Source organism: Fopius arisanus, unplaced genomic scaffold (assembly GCF_000806365.1).
Source record: "Fopius arisanus strain USDA-PBARC FA_bdor unplaced genomic scaffold, ASM80636v1 scaffold00071, whole genome shotgun sequence".
Lineage (NCBI taxonomy): Eukaryota > Metazoa > Arthropoda > Insecta > Hymenoptera > Braconidae > Fopius > Fopius arisanus.
In genome coordinates, this window is record NW_011887810.1 from 237,298 (window position 1) to 256,937 (window position 19,640).

General features: G+C 36.1%; 3 protein-coding genes across 7 annotated transcripts in view; 1 reads left to right on the forward strand and 2 right to left on the reverse strand.

Moving 5' to 3' along the window:
• Nucleotides 1-1,149: 1,149 nt before the first annotated feature.
• fln (flightin) lies at nucleotides 1,150-2,693 on the forward strand. 3 transcript variants are annotated; one of them, XM_011309952.1, is made up of 3 exons: nucleotides 1,150-1,257; nucleotides 1,362-1,606; nucleotides 2,189-2,693. In XM_011309952.1, exons 2-3 carry the CDS (start codon nucleotides 1,383-1,385, stop codon nucleotides 2,430-2,432), a joined length of 468 nt encoding a protein of 155 aa, XP_011308254.1. In that variant the 5' UTR covers nucleotides 1,150-1,257; nucleotides 1,362-1,382; the 3' UTR covers nucleotides 2,433-2,693. The 3 variants fall into 3 exon arrangements, with proteins under 3 accessions (XP_011308254.1, XP_011308255.1, XP_011308256.1); XM_011309953.1 differs by having other exon boundaries at nucleotides 1,207-1,306; XM_011309954.1 differs by having other exon boundaries at nucleotides 1,207-1,298.
• Nucleotides 2,694-3,627: 934 nt separating this feature from the next.
• Nucleotides 3,628-19,640, reverse strand: part of Nca (neurocalcin homolog) — a 67,354-nt gene continuing 51,341 nt past the window's right edge. Inside the window, exons 2-5 of the mRNA XM_011309957.1 lie at nucleotides 9,732-9,968; nucleotides 9,330-9,448; nucleotides 9,044-9,232; nucleotides 3,628-8,312 (exon numbers count right to left, since the gene is read on the reverse strand). Of these exons, the coding sequence (XP_011308259.1) occupies nucleotides 8,112-8,312; nucleotides 9,044-9,232; nucleotides 9,330-9,448; nucleotides 9,732-9,801 (579 nt within the window). The 5' untranslated portion in view covers nucleotides 9,802-9,968 and the 3' untranslated portion in view covers nucleotides 3,628-8,111. The remainder of the gene's footprint in view (nucleotides 8,313-9,043; nucleotides 9,233-9,329; nucleotides 9,449-9,731; nucleotides 9,969-19,640) is intronic.
• The window catches only part of LOC105269584 (neuronal calcium sensor 2), a 60,831-nt gene continuing 51,165 nt past the window's right edge, over nucleotides 9,975-19,640 (reverse strand). For 2 of the 3 annotated variants that reach the window (XM_011309956.1, XM_011309955.1), the window contains 2 exons: nucleotides 17,933-18,061; nucleotides 12,723-15,573 (listed from right to left, as the gene is read on the reverse strand). In XM_011309956.1, coding sequence (XP_011308258.1) covers nucleotides 15,397-15,573; nucleotides 17,933-18,061 — 306 coding nt within the window. In that variant the 3' untranslated portion in view covers nucleotides 12,723-15,396. Of the gene's footprint in view, nucleotides 10,207-12,722; nucleotides 15,574-17,932; nucleotides 18,062-19,640 lie in introns of those variants that run through there. The other variant, XR_892456.1, reaches the window with a different exon arrangement.

Consider the following 19,640-nt stretch of genomic DNA (forward strand, 5'->3'; position numbering starts at 1 on the left):
TTATGTAATTATAAATATAATTATATGATGATAATTATGGGATGATTGTGGGATTTTTTTCAATTAATCATTCAGAGATGATTGGAACAACTTATTTAATTCAGATTTCATAATAAAAATAGATAAGATTCGAAAAATTCTCTCAACAAAATTTCCATTTTTTTGCATTCTCGCACCCTCACTTGTTAATGAGATAATTGAGTGATTAATAATGGACAATTACCTTGATAACGAGTGGATTGACCCCACGATGAATTTCGAGATAAACAACAGACTTCTCTTGACTAAATTTCATGACAGCTTCTCAGCCATAATTCACACGATAAATTCCACATCCCTGCGCCAGATTCTCTCGCCAAGATCATAAAGATCTCCACATTGGAATCACCGACAGCTTCTGTATTCCCCAAATTGTCATAAATTTTGAATAAATGTGATAAGAAACCCAGACGTTTTCATCCACCTCAATTCCTCGATTATTTAGTAAGTAAATCAGATCACGATGTCATTGTGATTGACTTTCGAAACATCCACCCGGTTTCGAGATCTCTATCAATAGCAATCGGTAATTCACTCATCGCTCCACTGAAAAAAATAAATACTATCAACAAAAAAGATTTCAGATTAAAAAATATTCTCAAGTCTCCACAGATTTTTCAATTATTCGTATTCATATTATCCACAAATAGGTATTCCTTAATAAATATTTTTAGTCTGAATAAGTAATCGTCTCATGAACTCCAATGAAAAAATTACTGTTTCCATTGCACAATTAAAACTTCTATTATTAATTCAATCATCTAGAGAATTCAATTGACCACGAGACATTACGCAATCGGTCCTAGGCGAGAAAAAAAATCTACAATGCACTTTATATAAACGATTGTTTCAATTGTATAAAAATTCAGTGAGAGTTCGTTAACACTGGAATTGAATAAATAAATTTCTGGTGATTCTGAAAATTGGTGGGCTAATTTGGCTAATGAATACGTTGATGACAGCTGCTAATTGGTGTAATTAGTCTAATGAGATATGGAATACCCTCGAAATAGATGTCTCAATGCCGGATCGAAAGGGCAATGGCAAAAGAAGGGGTGTGAGATGTGAGGTAATTTTTCATTGCCCCCTCCACAAGCAATGAAAAAGGGGGAGTGCAATAAACATTTGGTGGAGATAAAAACGCAACATGTGGGCGGGCCAGCACTAGTCAAGGGTGATCATCACCTGGGGAGACACATTCAGCTGCTCCATCCTCAGGTCTGTGAAGTCCAGTCGGTGAAATAAATTGGATTACGCAAGTGCTGCTGTGAGTTGCATAAGAGGATTTTCAGTGATTGGAAATTTGTTTTTCGTCATTGCAGAGTGACATTGAGTGAGAAAAGATGGCAGATGATGAGCCAGCGTGGGATTTCGATGATGTACCTGAGGAGCCGGTTACGGAAGCACCACCTGAAGGCGATGCAGCAGCTCCTGGTGGTGCTGCTCCCAAGAAAGAGGAGCGACCAAAACTCGATTACTCGATTTTTGCAAAAGCACCTAAACCCAAGTACACGCTCCACTGGGTCAGACCTCTCTTCCTCAATTATCGCTATATTTATGATTACAGGTGAAGAGTCTCAAAATTATATTAGTCATTATTCAAAACCTCGACAGAAAATCCTCATTCTATTTTTTTTTGTCTCAAATTTGTTTAACGTTGAGAAATTCTTGTAAATGTAATTTCTTAAATTCCTAGCGCAAATTCCTAGTTTTTCTTTTCTGTTCTCATTGGAATATTCTTGTTTTGCATTTATTCTCAGGGAAAAGTTCAATGAAAATTGACAGTTCTGTTTGGAAATGTCAGATCCTAAAAAATTAAGGAAACCTAACACAGAAAATGAGAAATTTTCTAAAGTGTCTGGTATTTCAAATTTCTACCGCTCTCATAATAAATTTCATCTTCACTCATTTTTCTAAAAAAAATCCAATTATTACTAGCACTCAAAGACGAATTTAATTAATTATTAAAAATATACTTATCAATTTATTATTACTGTCATATTCAAACAATTATAAATTTTTAATTGGTAAAAGAAATTTCAAAAACTATCTCATTGTTTACTGAAAAATTAGGGGGAAATTAGATAAAATTTATTGCTAATGATCATGTGTGTTCATTAATCAATAATTGAAATTGAATTTTATCTAGGCAATTTTACTACAACGACGTAATCGATTGGCTGAACAAAAGAAATCGAGGAATCGAGCGTGATCCACCAAATTGCGAGGAATGGTCTGAAAGGGCATTCAAAATGTACGACGCCAAGAACGTTAACAAAAGTGTGAAACAAATAGCTGATATGCGATGGATAACTCTCTACAGAACAGAGCCAAGATATTACAGTTATCACACACGAGCCTATTACAGCCTAAAGTATCAACCAATCCTCTGAGGTCCCTCCAAAATCGCTCCATCTCTTCAACTTCTCCCCAGTTTGTACGACTGCTCTTTGATGACAAACAAAATTCAAATCTATGGATAAAAACATGACTGAACAACTGTTACTACTCGCTGATATCAATAAAATCATATTACGCATCTTGAACGAGTATAATGTCAACACTTTAATGTAGCAATGAACTCATACACGAATGGTTCTTTTCTTCGTTTGTATTCATAATAAACAACTATGAATAACTATTTATAGTAAATATATGGGTATTTGATTATTGTTACTGAGTTGCGAAGCGGATCGATCAATTTTGTCAATTCGTATTGTTAGAAAATAATTCGAATAACGATTTTAATTGAAAAATTTTAATGCATCTTGTTAATTTTTCCAGATCAATTAATTTTATGATTGTGAATTGAGGGGGAATTCAGTGCAGATTCCGAATTCAATTGAAAATCGAAAGAATTTTTAACAGTGACTGAATTTTGGTAAACATTTTTTTTCTCAAGCTGAAAAAATATTGCAGTACGAGGGGAACTTTGCGTCATGAATTGAACCAAAAAGCATAAACATTAATAACAGAAGGAACAATAAATAATTTATATAAATGCTCAAAAATACAAGATGGAGTTATTTGTCTCGCCATTTTGTTCAAATACCGCGTGCCTCTGCTGCAAGGGGTTTCCAACATGGCGGCGTTCCACCTCGTAATTTTAAACAATAATTAAACTAATAATTATCTTCCCAATCGCCGCAAATCTGTCTCATCCTATTCCAGTGAAGTGAACAAATTGTTTAAACGCCCCCGAAGAAATTTTCATTGCCATTTGGGGGAGAATTCGTGCAGCAAAGTTGTCACCGGATTTTTCTCGCAATTTATTCAGACGATCCAAAAAGTTTTGATGCATTTCTTGTTGCCGTGTCTCCTTTTCCTTTTATTTAATCTTCCATCAGTGTGACAAAGAGGGATTCACATCGTCGTGAGTATATATTTAATTTTCATTTTGCATAGGCACGGCTGAACATTCAACAGTTATCTAATTATCAACTTCGTTATTTCAGATTATGGAAATAAATCGGTGAAATAATCGGGGGACAATCGTTGATTAAAATTAAACATCGAAAAGCAGATGATATTGCCTCGGCCAATGGCTAGTTCTTTAATTAATCATTCAGTGAATTTCTGTTATTACTATTACGTTCGTAATTTTTTTTTTTTTGATTCTGTTGAGTAATTCATTACAGATAAGGGAGATCGGAGGGTTGAGAAGAATCGGAGGTCTCCAATTATTGTTTTATCGCTCCCCAACTAAACCCTCCAATCTCATAAATATAAGTTATCGTACGGAGGACAGTGGTTATTAAATTGAAATCGTTTAAAAACACATTATAACAATTAGTCGATGATTTTGTTCTTGTTTTATCGCACATTTTCACATACGGAGTACACACGTACCCCAGCACTTGCACCAAACATATCTATAGGACAGGGGGATGAGGAGGATGAGGGGGATGAGGGGGACTGGAGAACTGGATAACTGGAGCATGAAAATGGGTGATTTTGGAATTTCACATTGTTCGTATACACCGGAAAATATAATAGGGGCTCTTGACGGTGAATTGTGTGTTCATTCGAGCGGCAAGAAAGCTTCAAAACTCGTAACTTCAAATAGTTAACAATAGGTCATGAATATCTCGGTTTAATCGACTTCAAGAAGAATTTTCATTTCATATTTTCGTTGAATCGCGACACCTATAATTAAGCGCATTTATCATTGTTTAGTTTATAATTTTTCGAGTTGTGACATGTGAGAAGGCTAATGCAACGCTCATTCAGACGAATGGACACTCATTTGGGGAGTGGATAAATAATGGGAGTCCACCAAAGGCTGGAGCTTCCTCAAGATCTTCAGAAATTCATGATGAAATTCATGGTGAATTATATATTTTGTGCTCCACTCTCAACTTATCACAACCATCAAGTCCTTCTCACTCTTTTTCTTCCCCCTTTCATCCCCTTGAAATGTTGCCCTCTCTGACCAATGAGACGTTAGAGTGGCAATTGGTGGTAATTCTCAAGACAACTTTCTCCATCACATCATCATCGTCGACTTGAATACATTGACCCGACTTAAATACATGTGACAAGCGTATGTACCGACTCAATAGATAATCTCTTACTGATTCATTTAATTACTCTGTTTTCTGCTTTAATTCCTGAGGAGAAAAGGTCACTAATGACAGAATTAATAATTCCTTCTATACTGAAATACTTTAGAAGACAAACGCCATTATTCCAGCAATAACTTCACACATCGGCCCCCTTTCGCCCCAATTATACATTTTCCATCTATTATTGGAGGTCAGGAGGTGCACAGGCATCGGCTATTCCATAGAACGTTCATGTGTATCGGAAATGTGGTCACGAGCCTTCGGATGGAAACTTTCGTTATAATTTGTTTCATTTCCCAACTGCTCTATTTAATCGATACCCCCAATGCTCTCGATTATTACTCAAATAGAGATGCGGAGCGATAATGATACCGATTTGTCACTTTGGCGATAAATTAACGATAATTACCGTAATTATCTTTTTCAATTCTATTACCGTTCATTTACGTCTATTTTATACGATTTATAAACAATTAACACGAGTTTGCAATGAGTTTAATTTTACTCAAGATTTAGAGAATTTTGATAATTCATTTCCAAGTGCTGTTTGATATTGAAAAATACTCGAAGTTCATTGATCCTTTTTTTGGGGGAAATAAATAAATAAGAGTTTGGAGAGAGATCTAAATTGTTAAGGTTTTCTCGAGTTCACTTCATTCCCCATCTCTAATTACGATTCAATCCTTCAGCAATAACTCGGACCAGTTTCTGTACAAATGCGTATCAAAAAGGCCAGAAGTTGTTTGATTTGTTCATATGTTTCCTTCAACGGAGCTTATTCGATATTAGCAATTTGTCGATGCTCGAGTCGTATCAAATCATGCACGATATTAACGATTCAGTTAATCGTATTAGTTTTTCTACAATTAAATTAGCTGGGAGATACGCCAAATGAATGTCATCTTTCAATGAGTGATTATTCATCTGAGAGATAGGAAATAATTGTTCATCCTCAGTTACACATTTGATGTTTTTTTTTTCAATTGTTAAAATTACTTCAATCCTCGGTTTATTCATTGTTTCAATTTTCAATATTGTTTAGGTATCATCAATTAGATCAAAAGTCTGGAGTAGATTCGTACGACTTAACATTAATGAGCGCAAGACGAAGAGAATTTACATCTTAGTTATAGTAGAGAATAATTGCTTTTTTTTTCGTTAGCATTTCGAGAGAGTAATTTTCGTAAGGACTTGAAAGTGAAACGTAAAATTTTAGTCGACAAACGAGACTAGAAAATTTATATTGAACGTTTAATTTTCCTTCCTCCGATAGTTCTATGCTCTCCAATATTTTCCATTAAATACGAATTATTTAATGTACCATTTAACTCTCGAGCGACAATGAACAATTAATTAAAAGACATTATTGTAACCACATGGTTAACCATAAATTATGACTTGAAAATACATCTTTCGAAAAAAAAAACATTCAATAGCCTTACATTATCCAATTCCCATTATTCCAATAATCATTAATCTCTAGCCATCTGCAGTTGAAACATTTTAATCGTTATTCTCATCAATTTATCATCCGTACATACATTATCACCAGTTTTACACACTTACATTTTAATGACACGTTCATTCAGCGAAAAATAATAATAAATCTCTAAAAAGGACTCTTGGACAATTGCCCGACAATAGCGGGATAGTGCATAATATTTCTTCATATTTTCAGAACATTTCTTCATAGTCGGGATTAATTGAAACGTGAGTTGGCCGAGTGCCTCGGCGTCTAACGCAAAATGTCTATTCATTCGGGTTTTAAAATAAAAGGGCCTTAACTTACGAATAGAAAGAAAACAACAACTTTGAGCTTTTTTGGATGATCATCGAGGATTAGTGAGGAAAATAATGAACCAGGACAGAAGGATGGAATTTTCGCATTAAAAATGGAGAATCACCGGAGAAGAAAGCCCAGAGAGGAATTCAACAGCGATGTGAGAAATACCCTCTTCAATCCCCAATATCTCCAACGGTACAATTCCACCGAATAAATTCTTCCTTTGAACCTCAAAAACGCTCTTGAAGATGAAAAAAAAATCGGGAAATTTCTCTCTACCAATTGCAAGATATCGACGATTGAAGAGAGGTGTTTTAAATATCTCTGAATGTGGAACAGGCACGGGGAATTAAGTGACAATATTTCGTAAAGCGAACGTAAATTTCTGATAAACACCTAAAATAAATCGATAAATAAGAATAAGATAAACCAGAAGGGATCAGAAAACTAGCTTGAAAAGTTTTTAATTTGAAAAAATATTGAACAAATAGCAAAGAACTCCAAAGAACTCCAAACAACTCCAAAGAACTCATCCTGCACATCTTCAGAGATATCCCAAAACCAAAAAATCTCGCATCACCGTTTTCCCAATACCTCCCCCACATCCTCAATCATTTAAACAAACATGGCCGAGCATTGAATTCTCGCATAGCCCACCCCCTGTCGATATTTACCGGACCCTTTTGTTTGTCAATCCACAGCGCACTTGAATCCAATGATTATCCCCATGCGTACTCATCGTTAAAATATCCTGACGCTTCAATTTAACTTGGAATCCTCACTGTTTTTACCCATCCCCACTCCCTCATAATGTTTATTCATGGAGGCTCCCGATAATCAACTTGTGCATCGGCAGAAGTTTTCACCACTCAGCCATGAAATATTAAAAAATTAAACATCAAACTCTCGCAGCATTTGACCGACGAGATCATACAACCCTCCACCTCGAAATATCGAACAATTACCACCATCGATTACTATCTCGTGCTTTTCCTCGATCCTTGACGCACTTTCCTAAATTTTAATATAATAATAAAAACGCGACGGAGCAACTGGACTAGCCTTGCGGACTAGTTTGCGGTCTGCGCAAGCGCGCTGGGCCCAGTGAGTCTGGAGCCTATCGGGTCCCGGTTCAATAAACCCATAAATCCTCTTTAAAAACCATAAAATTCATAATTTCCCAATAACCGATAATCATCAATGCAGGAGACTTACAAAATATTGACGTAGAGCGTGTGGAAAAAACGTGGAAATCAGCTGTCGCCACATGAAAACGACAGATCAAAATGGCAAAAAAAAAAACGGGGGATTCCCACATTTTTCTGAGGCTTCGTAAGCCCCATCTGTGTATAGCACAGACCAGGGCCGAAGAATACCTTGAAATCTAATCAGGATATTGAGATCTCCGAGATATCCGAGATATTCTTCGATACCTCATCGCCATCTTCAACGATTTTCGTTAAATGTATTAATCCCAGCTTTACCCACACGATATTCTGATTTAATCTGAATATCTCTTGTTCTCGACGCCCCAGGAGTCGATACTAGTGATTAAAATGATCTCCGACTCGTGGAGCGTTGCGACAACCTCAAATTGACTCCAGCCTGTTGACATCGAATTGGGAAATTCATCGTGAGGGGATATTTATTGGACTGGGCCCCGATTTAGTTTTTTTCTGGGTCGCTATTGGCGTTTGTACGTCATACATTTGGCCCAGACAAATTCACTGAGCCTGTGCACTTGGATCGCACTGCAACAGTCGCACTATTGACGGATCGCTCTTAGCACCCTCGATAAACTCCTCCAGCGACAATTTACCGTCTTTATTTTTGTCCATTTGACGAAATATTTTGTCTGTTCTCTTCTCCGGTGTCGACTCGTCCTCCGGCATCTTCATAACTGTACCCACCATTTTGTAAATAGCCTGCAAATAATAAATTGGTTAATTGAAATGACTTGAATGGTAGGGGGTGGCAAATTGTTTGTGACAATCTGAGAATTTGTTTGGCGGAGGGAGAATTTCACCGAAAGTTTGAGGTGTAATTTATTCATACAAAATTGATGGAGTTTTTCGTGGTTCCGGGGAATCGAGTTATTTATGGTGAAACTAGTGGTTGGGGAAAATTCTTTGGCAAATTGGCAATTATGTGGGTATGAATAGTATTACGTTTGTTCAATGAATAAAACATCGGGCAAAAATCTATCGATAGTTTGATGTGATTCCCATCGACTCGGGATTGCTATCGTCAACACAAATTATTACTATTGCTATATTTATAAATAAATTATTGAAATAATTTACAATTCTCAGTCCTGATGAACAATTATAATGACATTTTGTTGATCAGACAATTATCCGGTGATTACGTTTGCTTTAGAAATAAATTCACAACATAAATTACATAATTAGGGAACAAATCACCATCAGCTGATTGACTTTGATTCAATTGTTCATTGAACTGAATAAAATGGTTTTCACCGGCTCGAAAAACCATTACGTTCATGAATGCATCGAAACTAGTTGATTTTCCAGGTTGAATGGAAATTAACGACAAATTAATATCCCCGGTTTCGTCATTGAAACGCCCCCAAATTCCGATCGAACTACAATATGAGTTGATGAATTCAATTGATTAAAACAATGTTCCCACATACCGTGACAATCTCCAACATTTCCTGGCGTGAAATGTATCCATTTCCATCGAGATCGTACATACTAAAGGCCCACTTCAATTTCTGTTCCAATTTACCCCGGGATGTGACACTCAGTGCACACAGGAACTCCCGGAAGTCAATCGTCCCATCGCCATTTGCATCGAACGTCCTGAAGACGTGTTCTGCGAACTAATGGCATGGAAAAAATATTCATTTTATATCCCGTGAACATGTGGTGAAATTAACCATGTGGAAATTGGAAAATTACTTGACTGATTCAACTTACCTTGGATGCATCACCGTAGGGGAAGAAATTTCCGTAGATCTTCTTGAATTCCTCGACACTCAAATGACCACTCGGGCAATCCTTCAGAAATCCCTTGTACCACTCCTGAATTTCTGCGTCTGTAATAAATTATTCGAATGAAAAATCTTGAGTGCAAACAATGGATTTATTTTAAGAATCCATTTGATTTGAGATTAGAGGAGAATGGTTCATCAACCCTCAATATCTCGAGATCTGTAGAGTAAAAACTATCGATTGTTGTGTCATTTGGAGGATTTTTTTGGGAGCTTGAGAATGACCCTAAACTCATTAAAATCGGATTATTGCTTGGAGATAAATCAAAGATTGAAGAACCTTGATTCTGCCTCGTTTCCCAAACTCATTCCATCCAAACATAAATACCAGAAAATTCAGTATTCTGTTTCAGATCCTCAAGCACTTCAGGCTTGAGTTTACTGTTCTGTTTGCCCATCTCGACTCACGGCCTCTCAATCCAGTCCAGTGAATCCTTCCACCCACGTCTTCTCTTTATGCCCACAATATCTCAATTTTCTAAAAACCTATCTAAACGTATGTTTAATTTAAGAATATAGTGCTGGACTACGTTGTGTGACCGGTCACCATGCACCAGGCACCTCCCTGAGAACAAGAAAATTATTTTCAAAAAGTTTCCACGAGCAATTACCAGAGAAGTCCCGTGAATACAGAATATCCACCAACAGACTCCCCAAAATCATAAAATATCCAGTGATCCCGTTCCTCTGTCACTCAGATTAAACGAAAACCCTCCCCCTAACTCATTACCCCCAGAACAATCACAGCATTTGAATATTCACAGACTTATCTCACATCCACACAACTCCACATTCACTCAAATCTGAAACAAAAAGATAAACCAACATTATTCGATGATTAAAGGATAATAATCATTTACTTGGAGCATAGTGCGATTTATTTATAATAATTATGATAACGATAATGTAGGTTGGCTCATTGCTGACGTAACTCGTCTTATAATCGTCGACCCACATACAAAATACGAGATTTATTTGTTATTCCCAATCTTCCCTCGCTCTTATTTTTGATTACTCAAAGTCTGCGATAAATAATTGTTATTGTGTACAATATTCATCAATTACGGTAACTCATTAATGCATTTAGCCTCTCATACACGAGTGCAGGGTCATTGAACACACCAGCAGTCATGTGTACACTTCAAATAAACCACTGAATATTCGATAATCTCCAAATAAAATACTGTTAATGATTGCGGTGAAGCTGTTAAACATATTCGTACCTTAGCTCGATGAAAAAAATTATTTCAGACACTCATATCATTACATAATAGCGCCATATTGTTGTTGCTTGACAATTCTGTAGACAATAATCAACAATTCTACTGAAAAATCGGTAGCGAAATGGTAAATCAAGACAAGCCAATTCCAAATTCTCCAATTTTTCAAAATACAGATTAATCTGAAAACCATTGATCTCACGAAGAAATACGAAAACATCTTTTCTGTGGAGAATTCCATGAGCTACAAATAACAATTAACTAACGACAGTTAACACGATAAATCTAAAAATAATACCGTCAAAAAAAGTGATTTGGATTGATCTCGCTTTACCATTTCCTCAAAATTTACTGAATCATAAAGAAATTTAGCAAAGGGAGAAAAAATAATTTATATAGGCTGTAAAATGGTGGGAATTCTCAATGAAAAACTTGAGTTCCACAACAGCAGATACCAAATAGAATAATAAGTCCGGCAGCTATTGATTATTGAATGAGTCTCAACTGAGACTCGATTGAAATACATCCCCATAACGAATGAATTGATCTCTATAATCAGTGTGAATCCGTTCATTACAGTCGTTGACAAAAGGTAAGAGAGAAAGAGTACATAATAGATGAAAACAAAAAGTCCTTGTATTAAATGTAACGCCCATACTGGCAACATACGTCATCCAGTCAGATCAATGGCATTTATCCACGAACAATGTCCTCGAACATAATCAATATAACTCTCCCATCAATTTTTCCTCAATTTTAATTCACCGATATTAAAATGGACGATCAATCGTCAATTCTACACCACTTATACAAACATATTCTAGAATTCTAAACTAGACAATTGTTTTTAAGACATACGTGCACCAAAATTTTCATTACATCTCTCTCTTGAGAATTTCCATAAGAACACTGGCGCATCGCACGACTACAGATGATTATTGCATTCGTTATTCGTCTTCTCGGGACAGATATCACAAGAATGGAGGAGAACTATTGTTAACGCGTCCTCGAGGCTTTCCTCTCATTTTTTTATTTCTTTATTTCTTTATCTCTTTATCTCTTCCTCTCTTCCTCTCTTCCTCTCTTCCTCTCTTCCTCTCTCACTTCATTAATATTCCATTACACTTTTATCTGGAATCGTGGATTGTGATCCACTGGGAGACTGAATAATCAGAGCTATTCTTAAGAATTTTTTATTTCTTTATTTTTTTTTCTCGCAGTGTTCGATGGTGAATATTCAAAACCTTGATATTAATTACAGTTAATGAATTTCACTTTTTGACAATTGTCTCTGGTTAAATGAAAAATAAAACTTATCCGATTATGCATCGATCGATTAGTAGTATCTAACATTAATGGAATTATTCGGAATCGTAAACTATACCGTAAACTATTCCCTATAAATATATACGTTATATATAATATATATAATATATAAAATGACTTTAATCAACGGTGCAACGGTGAATAAATGCCTCGATTGGTTACAGTTATCGTTAAAATTCGACTAACGATTGAACTTACTTGCAACGGGATTAAAACAACTTCAATGATTCTTTATTTTTTCTTTTATCATCACAATGAGAGCTCTGGAAAATAGATTATTCAGCTGAAAGGTAGAAAAAGTGGCTTTTACGACTGACATCCAAGCGTTAAAAATACCATTCTCCAATTGTATGAAGAGAAATAAAATAATGTTACCAACGTTTACGTTACGATGATGATGAGAGTGGACTAGCTCTTGGTTTGTCATAATTGGACGAAGGAACGAGTTATTTTCCAGCATTCAGACTCACACAATCTGCTACAATATCCCAGGAGTTACGATTCAGTTAGAGATCATTCAGAGAGAAAATAAAAAATTCAAGAGCAAACGATGTGAAAGGGTGTGGAAAAAAGGGGAAATAGAAATGATAAAGAGAAATGGAAAAATTAGAGTTGGAGTGTTATCATGAGGGATCTCTATTTTCTTTTTCTTTGAATCCTAAGAGAGGCACAAATTCTGTGGGTTTTGGGGGTGTCTCTTTGTCTTTGAGATGGCTTCGAGAGAATTGAGGAAAAATAACAGGATTCTGCTTTGGCGCACACGGATTCTATTGATTTTGAATTTATCAATGTCCTGTCGTAACTCCGGTCGAAAATCCAGGGTAACGTTTTCAGATCGATACAGCAATATTCTCCGGAGCTTCCATACCCCCTGTTACCTACTTATTCCTTCATCCTAGTCTCACTAACTCCATTTTTTTTCCTCTCCACACACTCCCTTATAATTTGTTCTGGAATTCTGGAGGGACTCGCCCTTTTTTTTTCCGTTTGAAGGATCTGGAATTCCATTTTGACGTTAATTTCCGTCACGTATCTATGAAAATTTACTATTTCGATTGTCAATGCTTGACTTTCCATTCGGTGAGGAATATTTTTTGTTCGTTATCTCGAGTTTTATCAGATGAATTTCGTGCCTTCGGTTATTTTAGTCTTTTCAATTTGTTTTGTCCAATTTGTTGATTCATGTGGAATTCAATTTTTGTACGTTAAGCGTTGTTTCGAATTTTCCTCAGTTACTTTAAAATTGACTTTACTTGATATTAAGTACTCGAAGCGTGTACGCTAATGGGGTTAATATGATTTTTTGTTAGTCTAGGTATTTATGAGTTAAGTGACAATGACGTTGGACATATTGTCCTGCGTTTTGTCCGTGAGGATGAGCCAATGATATGTCTACGACTACAATAATGTGCCCCACCTAGTTTAAGAGTGTTTTTTTTTCTTCTTTCGTTCTGGCGAATTGTCTCTGCACGGAGAATAGCGTGACGAAAATAGGTATTAATGAGCCGAGAAACAAAGAAGTGAGGATCGAAGTGGTGTGACTTAGTGACATTGATTGGGAGAAAAACATTACCTTCGGTAATTGAGTTTATAAAGAATCGTTTGGGGAATGGAAAAGGAACGCGAGTCTAATGTGTGCCAATTTCGTATGATCGAGTTAATAGAGAATCCTAGATTAGAACATGCAATTGGTCAAAATTCTATCATCTACGAAGGCGAGTTGAAAGTTCTTTTCAGAGAAAGAGAAATTGCCCAGCCGATCGGTCGACATCATTGGCGACAATCTCGAGAACGCTCGGTGCTATGGCAAAATGTCAAAGGAACTTTTTCTCGAAAATTCAATTACCCACAAAAAATCCCTCTGACATTTTCCGGTGGTACCTCACGTCGCCAAGATAATCAACAATTACGACTGGACAATATCTTTTTCGTGGATTCGAACTGGCAGGTGAGATCGAATGGACCTTAGACAATCAATATTTCCAGTTCAGACGATGTGATTCAGACGATTCAGGGTGCATTTTGAAGCTCGAAAACCCGCCTTCAAAATCACGCAAAAATCATTGATTTTCACTCAGCTGATCGCGAGTTATTGATGACTAAAATTTCCTCCATTTTACCTCCCTCATCCTTATAATTGAAACAGCGTTCCCTCTTAATTTATCAGTTACTTATCGATGATTAATTGAACCGACTTACCCGTGCCCGCTCTTAATTAAACACCTAGATGATTAAAACACCCAAAAATTCAGCGTGTCTAAAAATCCAATTGATAACCAAATTGTTGAGTAGAATTGATTCGTTTCCGGTGTGTCGCCTCGGAATAATAGTGTGGGCACAGATCATTTGCGCTGATCCCGATCAATCGATTAACCCACCCTGGACCGATGGCATGATAGAAAGGGGGAGAAGGGTGTATAGTGCTATCAGATGAGGATTAAACGCACCGGATATCCCGTTCCACTAAAACATAGTCACACCATTATCGAGTTATATATGTACTCAACTCGTAATCAGTACCCACTTTACATCCTTCTACTCGCAATTACTACTATGGAATAACAATTTTTATATATTTTTTAATCTTATCAAACACTCGTTAAACCCGGCATTTCCATTAACAACGGATCGACAAGGAGAAAGCAGCGGAATATGAGATTCATCCCCGTTAATTACTGAATTATAGCAGTAATGAGGGAAAAATAAATACGAGGCATGTCACCAGTTCCAGTTAACTTTTCCCCGATGATAAATTCGTACCCCGCCACTCACCCCTGTCGATCGCCAAATGAAAAATATCAATCAAATCCACTGAACTCTCCGATTAACCCCCAGTCTGAATAATCAACTGAACAATCCAAGGATTAAAAAAAAAATAACCCTAGAACACGATCGATAAAACGAGCAGAAGCCCTGGAATCGAGACTCGATTGCTGGACTTTGATAATAATATCGGAGGCTCGATCTCCAGCAACAGTGACACGAGTACAATAATATGAATTAGCAGCGAATAGCCTTTACTCCTTAATAAGTATTAATTTCTCTTCATTAGTGGGAATTTATAATCATGTGAGTATTTGAAAGGTCAATTGTCCCTTTTTTTTATTCGATCGTCGATGTCTTTTCGAGACATTCAGACGGTGAAAACAGTAATGTCTGACTGATTTCTGCTGACGTAATAATTGAAGGGAGAATTTGGGGGGATTGAAATGCCCCAACCTCCAACGGCTGAGCTCTCCTCTTGGTCGAGCGACTATTAATTCAGACCTGGATCAAATCGATCGATGGCTTAATTGCCGAAATGCTCACCATTCTCACATTCAAACTGTTCATTCAAATAAAACTCTGGTCATTGGTAATTGATATCTCTGGTGACGATCAATGAACAACGATGGGCTCTGAATAATTTATCTTTCTGTGGTTGTTGGGGTTGTCCATTGGGCTGAATTATGGGGCAAGCATTTTTGATAGCTCCTCGTCCTGCAGGCAACCCTTCAGGAACTCGTCCTGCGTCAGTTGTCCGTCGTTGTTCTCGTCCATCTTGGCGAATATATTTTTCGCTCGCTCTTCAGCACTGTCTGCTGGCCTATTACTCGAACAAGCACCCAACATGTCGTATATTGCCTGCCAACAAAAGTACATTTTGCATATTCAAGTATTCACCACATCTGACACTCGTATCAATATTTTTTTTATATTTATTATTTTTCATTATTTTTATAAGTACAGTTTTTTTCAAGGCCAGTTTTCACCCGATTTATCGAAATTCAGGAAAGATAATTATATTTTCATAATCACTTTTTTTCTAGCTCTAATTGTTTCTTATAAAAAATATTTGTTTGAAACGGTATTAACATTTTGGCATTAACATTTTCGAAAATTTCAGAGTACCAAAATTTATGAATTGTATAGGACAGCAGTTAAAAGAGTTTTGGCACATTTTTATATTGTGCAAGGCCATCAATCTGGTGACGCTAATCTCTCTAGATCTTTATCGAGGCAATTAGCTAGTTTTTCGTTAAATTCAGTTAACCAACTTGTTAATCACCTCTTTGATAAATTATTGAGTAGATCAGCACACCTGTAAATATTGAAATTAAACCAGAGCAATAACTCTAAATTAAACAAACGTTTGACGATAAATTCTACCCCTCAGATTTTCCGATGCCACCCAAATTCCTCAGTTCCTCAACAAATAATATTATCTCAAAAAAAACGCTAGGTTTCTTTGATTCCGAAATATTGGCTAAAAATTGGTCTCGAAAAAAAATCACTTGTCCTTGTTTATCACTTCGCTATTGAATTGATTTTAATGTTCTTCTTTTTCATCAACTTTAATTCAATTATATAAGGAATTGAACAGAAGCTTAGATTCAAGGATTTTTTTCGTAGGACTTTGAATTTTTCAGTGAAGAACTCCGACTTGAGATCAGTATTTCTATTCTAAAAAGGACAAACATCGAGACTATCGATATCTCGAAAGCCTCTCACGCTTATTCCTAATTTGACTTTGGAACTCATTTAATCTCTTTATATTATCCTATTCTAAAAAGGACAGACATCGAGACTATCGATATCTCGAAAGCCTCTCACGCTTATTCCTCATTGGTTCAGTCGTCTGAGGCGGCTAATTTGAATTTGAAACTCATTTAATCTTTCTTATTCTAAAAAGGACAAACATCCTATTCTAAAAAGGACAGACATCGAGACTATCGATATCTCGAAAGTCTGTCACGCTTATTCCTCATTGGTTCAGTCGTCTGAAGCGGCTAATTTGAATTTGAAACTCATTTAATCTTATTCTAAAAAGGACAAACATCGAGACTATCGACACCTCCAAAGTCTCTCACGCTTATTCCCCATTTGTTCAGTCCTTTGAGGCGGCTAATTTAAATTTGGCACTTATTTAGATTAACAATTTTTAATCTTTTTTAATCTCTCATTTTTATAATTACAGCGTGCAGTAGCGCGCGTTCGTTCTCATTAATGAAAAAGTCCGATTTCACGACTGATTTGTTGTACGACTGATTGGTAGTGAGAATTGGGTACTTGGAGCTCCTCAATTATCTTTTCATCCAGAAATTCAGGTAAAAATGTAGGTCGATAGGAGTAAAAAAAATCCACAGGCTGGGAATACTTCAAACAAATAAGTCCCATAATGCAATTTATCTCGGGGAATCTTGAGAATGCTGGAGTTTAAACCAGCCGAGTGTAAAATCTGGCTCAAGGGGCTTGAGAAACTCGGAGAAATACTGAATGCATATTCTGGAATCGAATTTCTCTCGCGTGATTTGAGGATGTAATGCGCGTCATTTTTATGAGGATTCGTGGTTTTTTGGAATCTCGTGGTACCTCGCTAAGAAGATTTATAGAGAAATAAACTCCAGTTCCCTTACTATTCGTTATTCAACAATTCGACTCAATTCAAAATTACTGAAACGATACAAAAACCGGTTATTATTCAAATTTCTCATAAAAACAATTCTATTCATTTTACTTTTGATAAAATTTGTCGCGAATTGTCACTTGCCACTGGCCATTGTCCGAAGGCTTGCAGATAATTATTAATATTCTATATATATAGCAATAATTAATATGCACGATAGATAGAACAAAGTTGACGTGTTCCTTGTGCAGAATGAAGATAATAAATACGATCGGTGTAAAAAAAAATATAGAAGTGGTGCTGAGGAATTAAAAGAAATGAATCCCGGGAAAATGATTAATAAATGGGGATGGGGAAATTGTAACTGCAACAGTCTAAAGTGACTCTCCACCTGGTGATTTGAATGCATTGGAAGCATTGAGATTGGAATATTGAACCGCAGAATTTTAGCACCGGGAAATGGACTGAAACCATCAGGTCATATTGACAATACCCATTGAATCCAGTATCAACCTCCAGATTAATGGGGTCAATCCCTAGATATGTGTTCACAAGTACTTCCCCAGGGGATTTTTCTGTCTCCAACGATACCATTACCTGAACTATCTTGGTCATTTCCTGAATGTCAATAACACCATTGCCATCTACGTCGTACATACGGAATGCCCATTTAAGTTTCTCCTCAGGCGTACCACTAGACGTCACGTCTATTGCAAGGAGAAATTCCTGAAACAATAAAATGTATACATTTTTTTAAAATTACTATAGAGCAATATCAGACGCGCACGCGCTGAATTGAGAACCATTTTTATTATCTGTGATCATTCATTCGTTATCTTTCAACCACAAAGATTAATCTGTTGAAGTAAAAAAATAACAATTGGCGGGATATTGAATAATTACTGATCATTCTTTTTTTTAATTTCGACTGTCTAATTTGTATTTTTTCCCGCGTCTTTGATAATTTTCATATTTTTTTCAAAATCCAAGTTTTTTTATTGACGTTTGTTGCGCGGATATACTGGTGAAATAAATTGGTGTTCGGACAGTCATTTACATGAAAAATATTCATCAGACCTCAATGACAGTTGAATCATTTGAACGCTCATTTTTCAAGCCTTAAGGTGGGATAGAATATTTAATTAGTTTCATTTTGAATTACAAAAATCATAGTATATATCCGTAGATAGACTGAGAATGGATGCGACGCATTGTAATCATGTTCAATCGCTCATAGTTCAATACAGACTGGAAATGGGCGAATAAAAATAGGACCATTGGAAAGCTCGAGAAGTGAGCTTTAAAGTGATATATAGAGTCATGGTTATTTCTCCATTAAGGTTGTTGTCGCGTAGAATTTTTTTTCGACAGTTTTCGTTAACAATTTTATGGTGAATAGTTTGAAAAATTAGCAACAAAATAAGCCTTTTCCGTTTGCAATTGACCGTTTTGAACTTGAGATATAAATTTTTGAAATTCGAGTGATTTAACACGTGTCTAAATGGAGTTTTGCCGATTAGAATTTTTTAAAAATCAACGGCTCGACAGTTTCAGAAATAAAAAAAAACGTGGAATATACATCGTGGGAGGAAATACAGAAAAAAAAATCAAATCGATTGACCGTTTGGTTTACGGAATATAATTATCGGAAATTCATAAATTTATATAATTGAAAATAGTTAATATGGAAAATATATAGTTATGCTTTAGCTATCCATGCACAATGCAATCAATCAAGTGAGACTATATACCGCTAAAAGATTGTGTTCTAAACTGGCCCGTTTTACAGCGGATAAACTTTTTACAGAGACTGTCGCGCGACAACCACCTTAATTCGATAAGAACAAGTATTGTATGACAACATTACAAGGTAGACGTTTCACATGATCACATGCTTAAACGTTAATAATTAAAAACCGAATCGATGTCAATAATTGAAAATAATATCATGTTAAAATCTAGAAAATGAGCTTTCAAAGCTAAATTTTTGGATTACACGGCTGCTGGAAATTTGGCTAAATCTAAAACTTCCAAAGTAGGTATGACATACCGACTGCATATTTAAGCAGTCGGAACTTCGATTTGCGCAGTCAATCGGAAGGTCTCGGGTTCAAATCCCGGTCTGGACTATCCATTTTTTCAGTAATTTTTCATGTAAAAATTATATGGAGAATTATCCTGTTCCCCTTCCTATCTAATCCAAATCCTATCCAACGACTTGCCTGACGTCACAAAAAAATGTGGAACGCTATAAAAACTTCCCCCTCTTATGTGTAAAAATGATAAATGATAAATGGATGACTTC

Bases quoted from the DNA above. Each gene is read 5' to 3' on its own strand.
- fln (XM_011309952.1), top strand. From the start codon at position 1,383: ATGGCAGATGATGAGCCAGCGTGGGATTTCGATGATGTACCTGAGGAG. The intron at 1,607-2,188 runs GTGAAGAGTCTC...AATTTTATCTAG, and splicing joins CGCTATATTTATGATTACAG to GCAATTTTACTACAACGACG.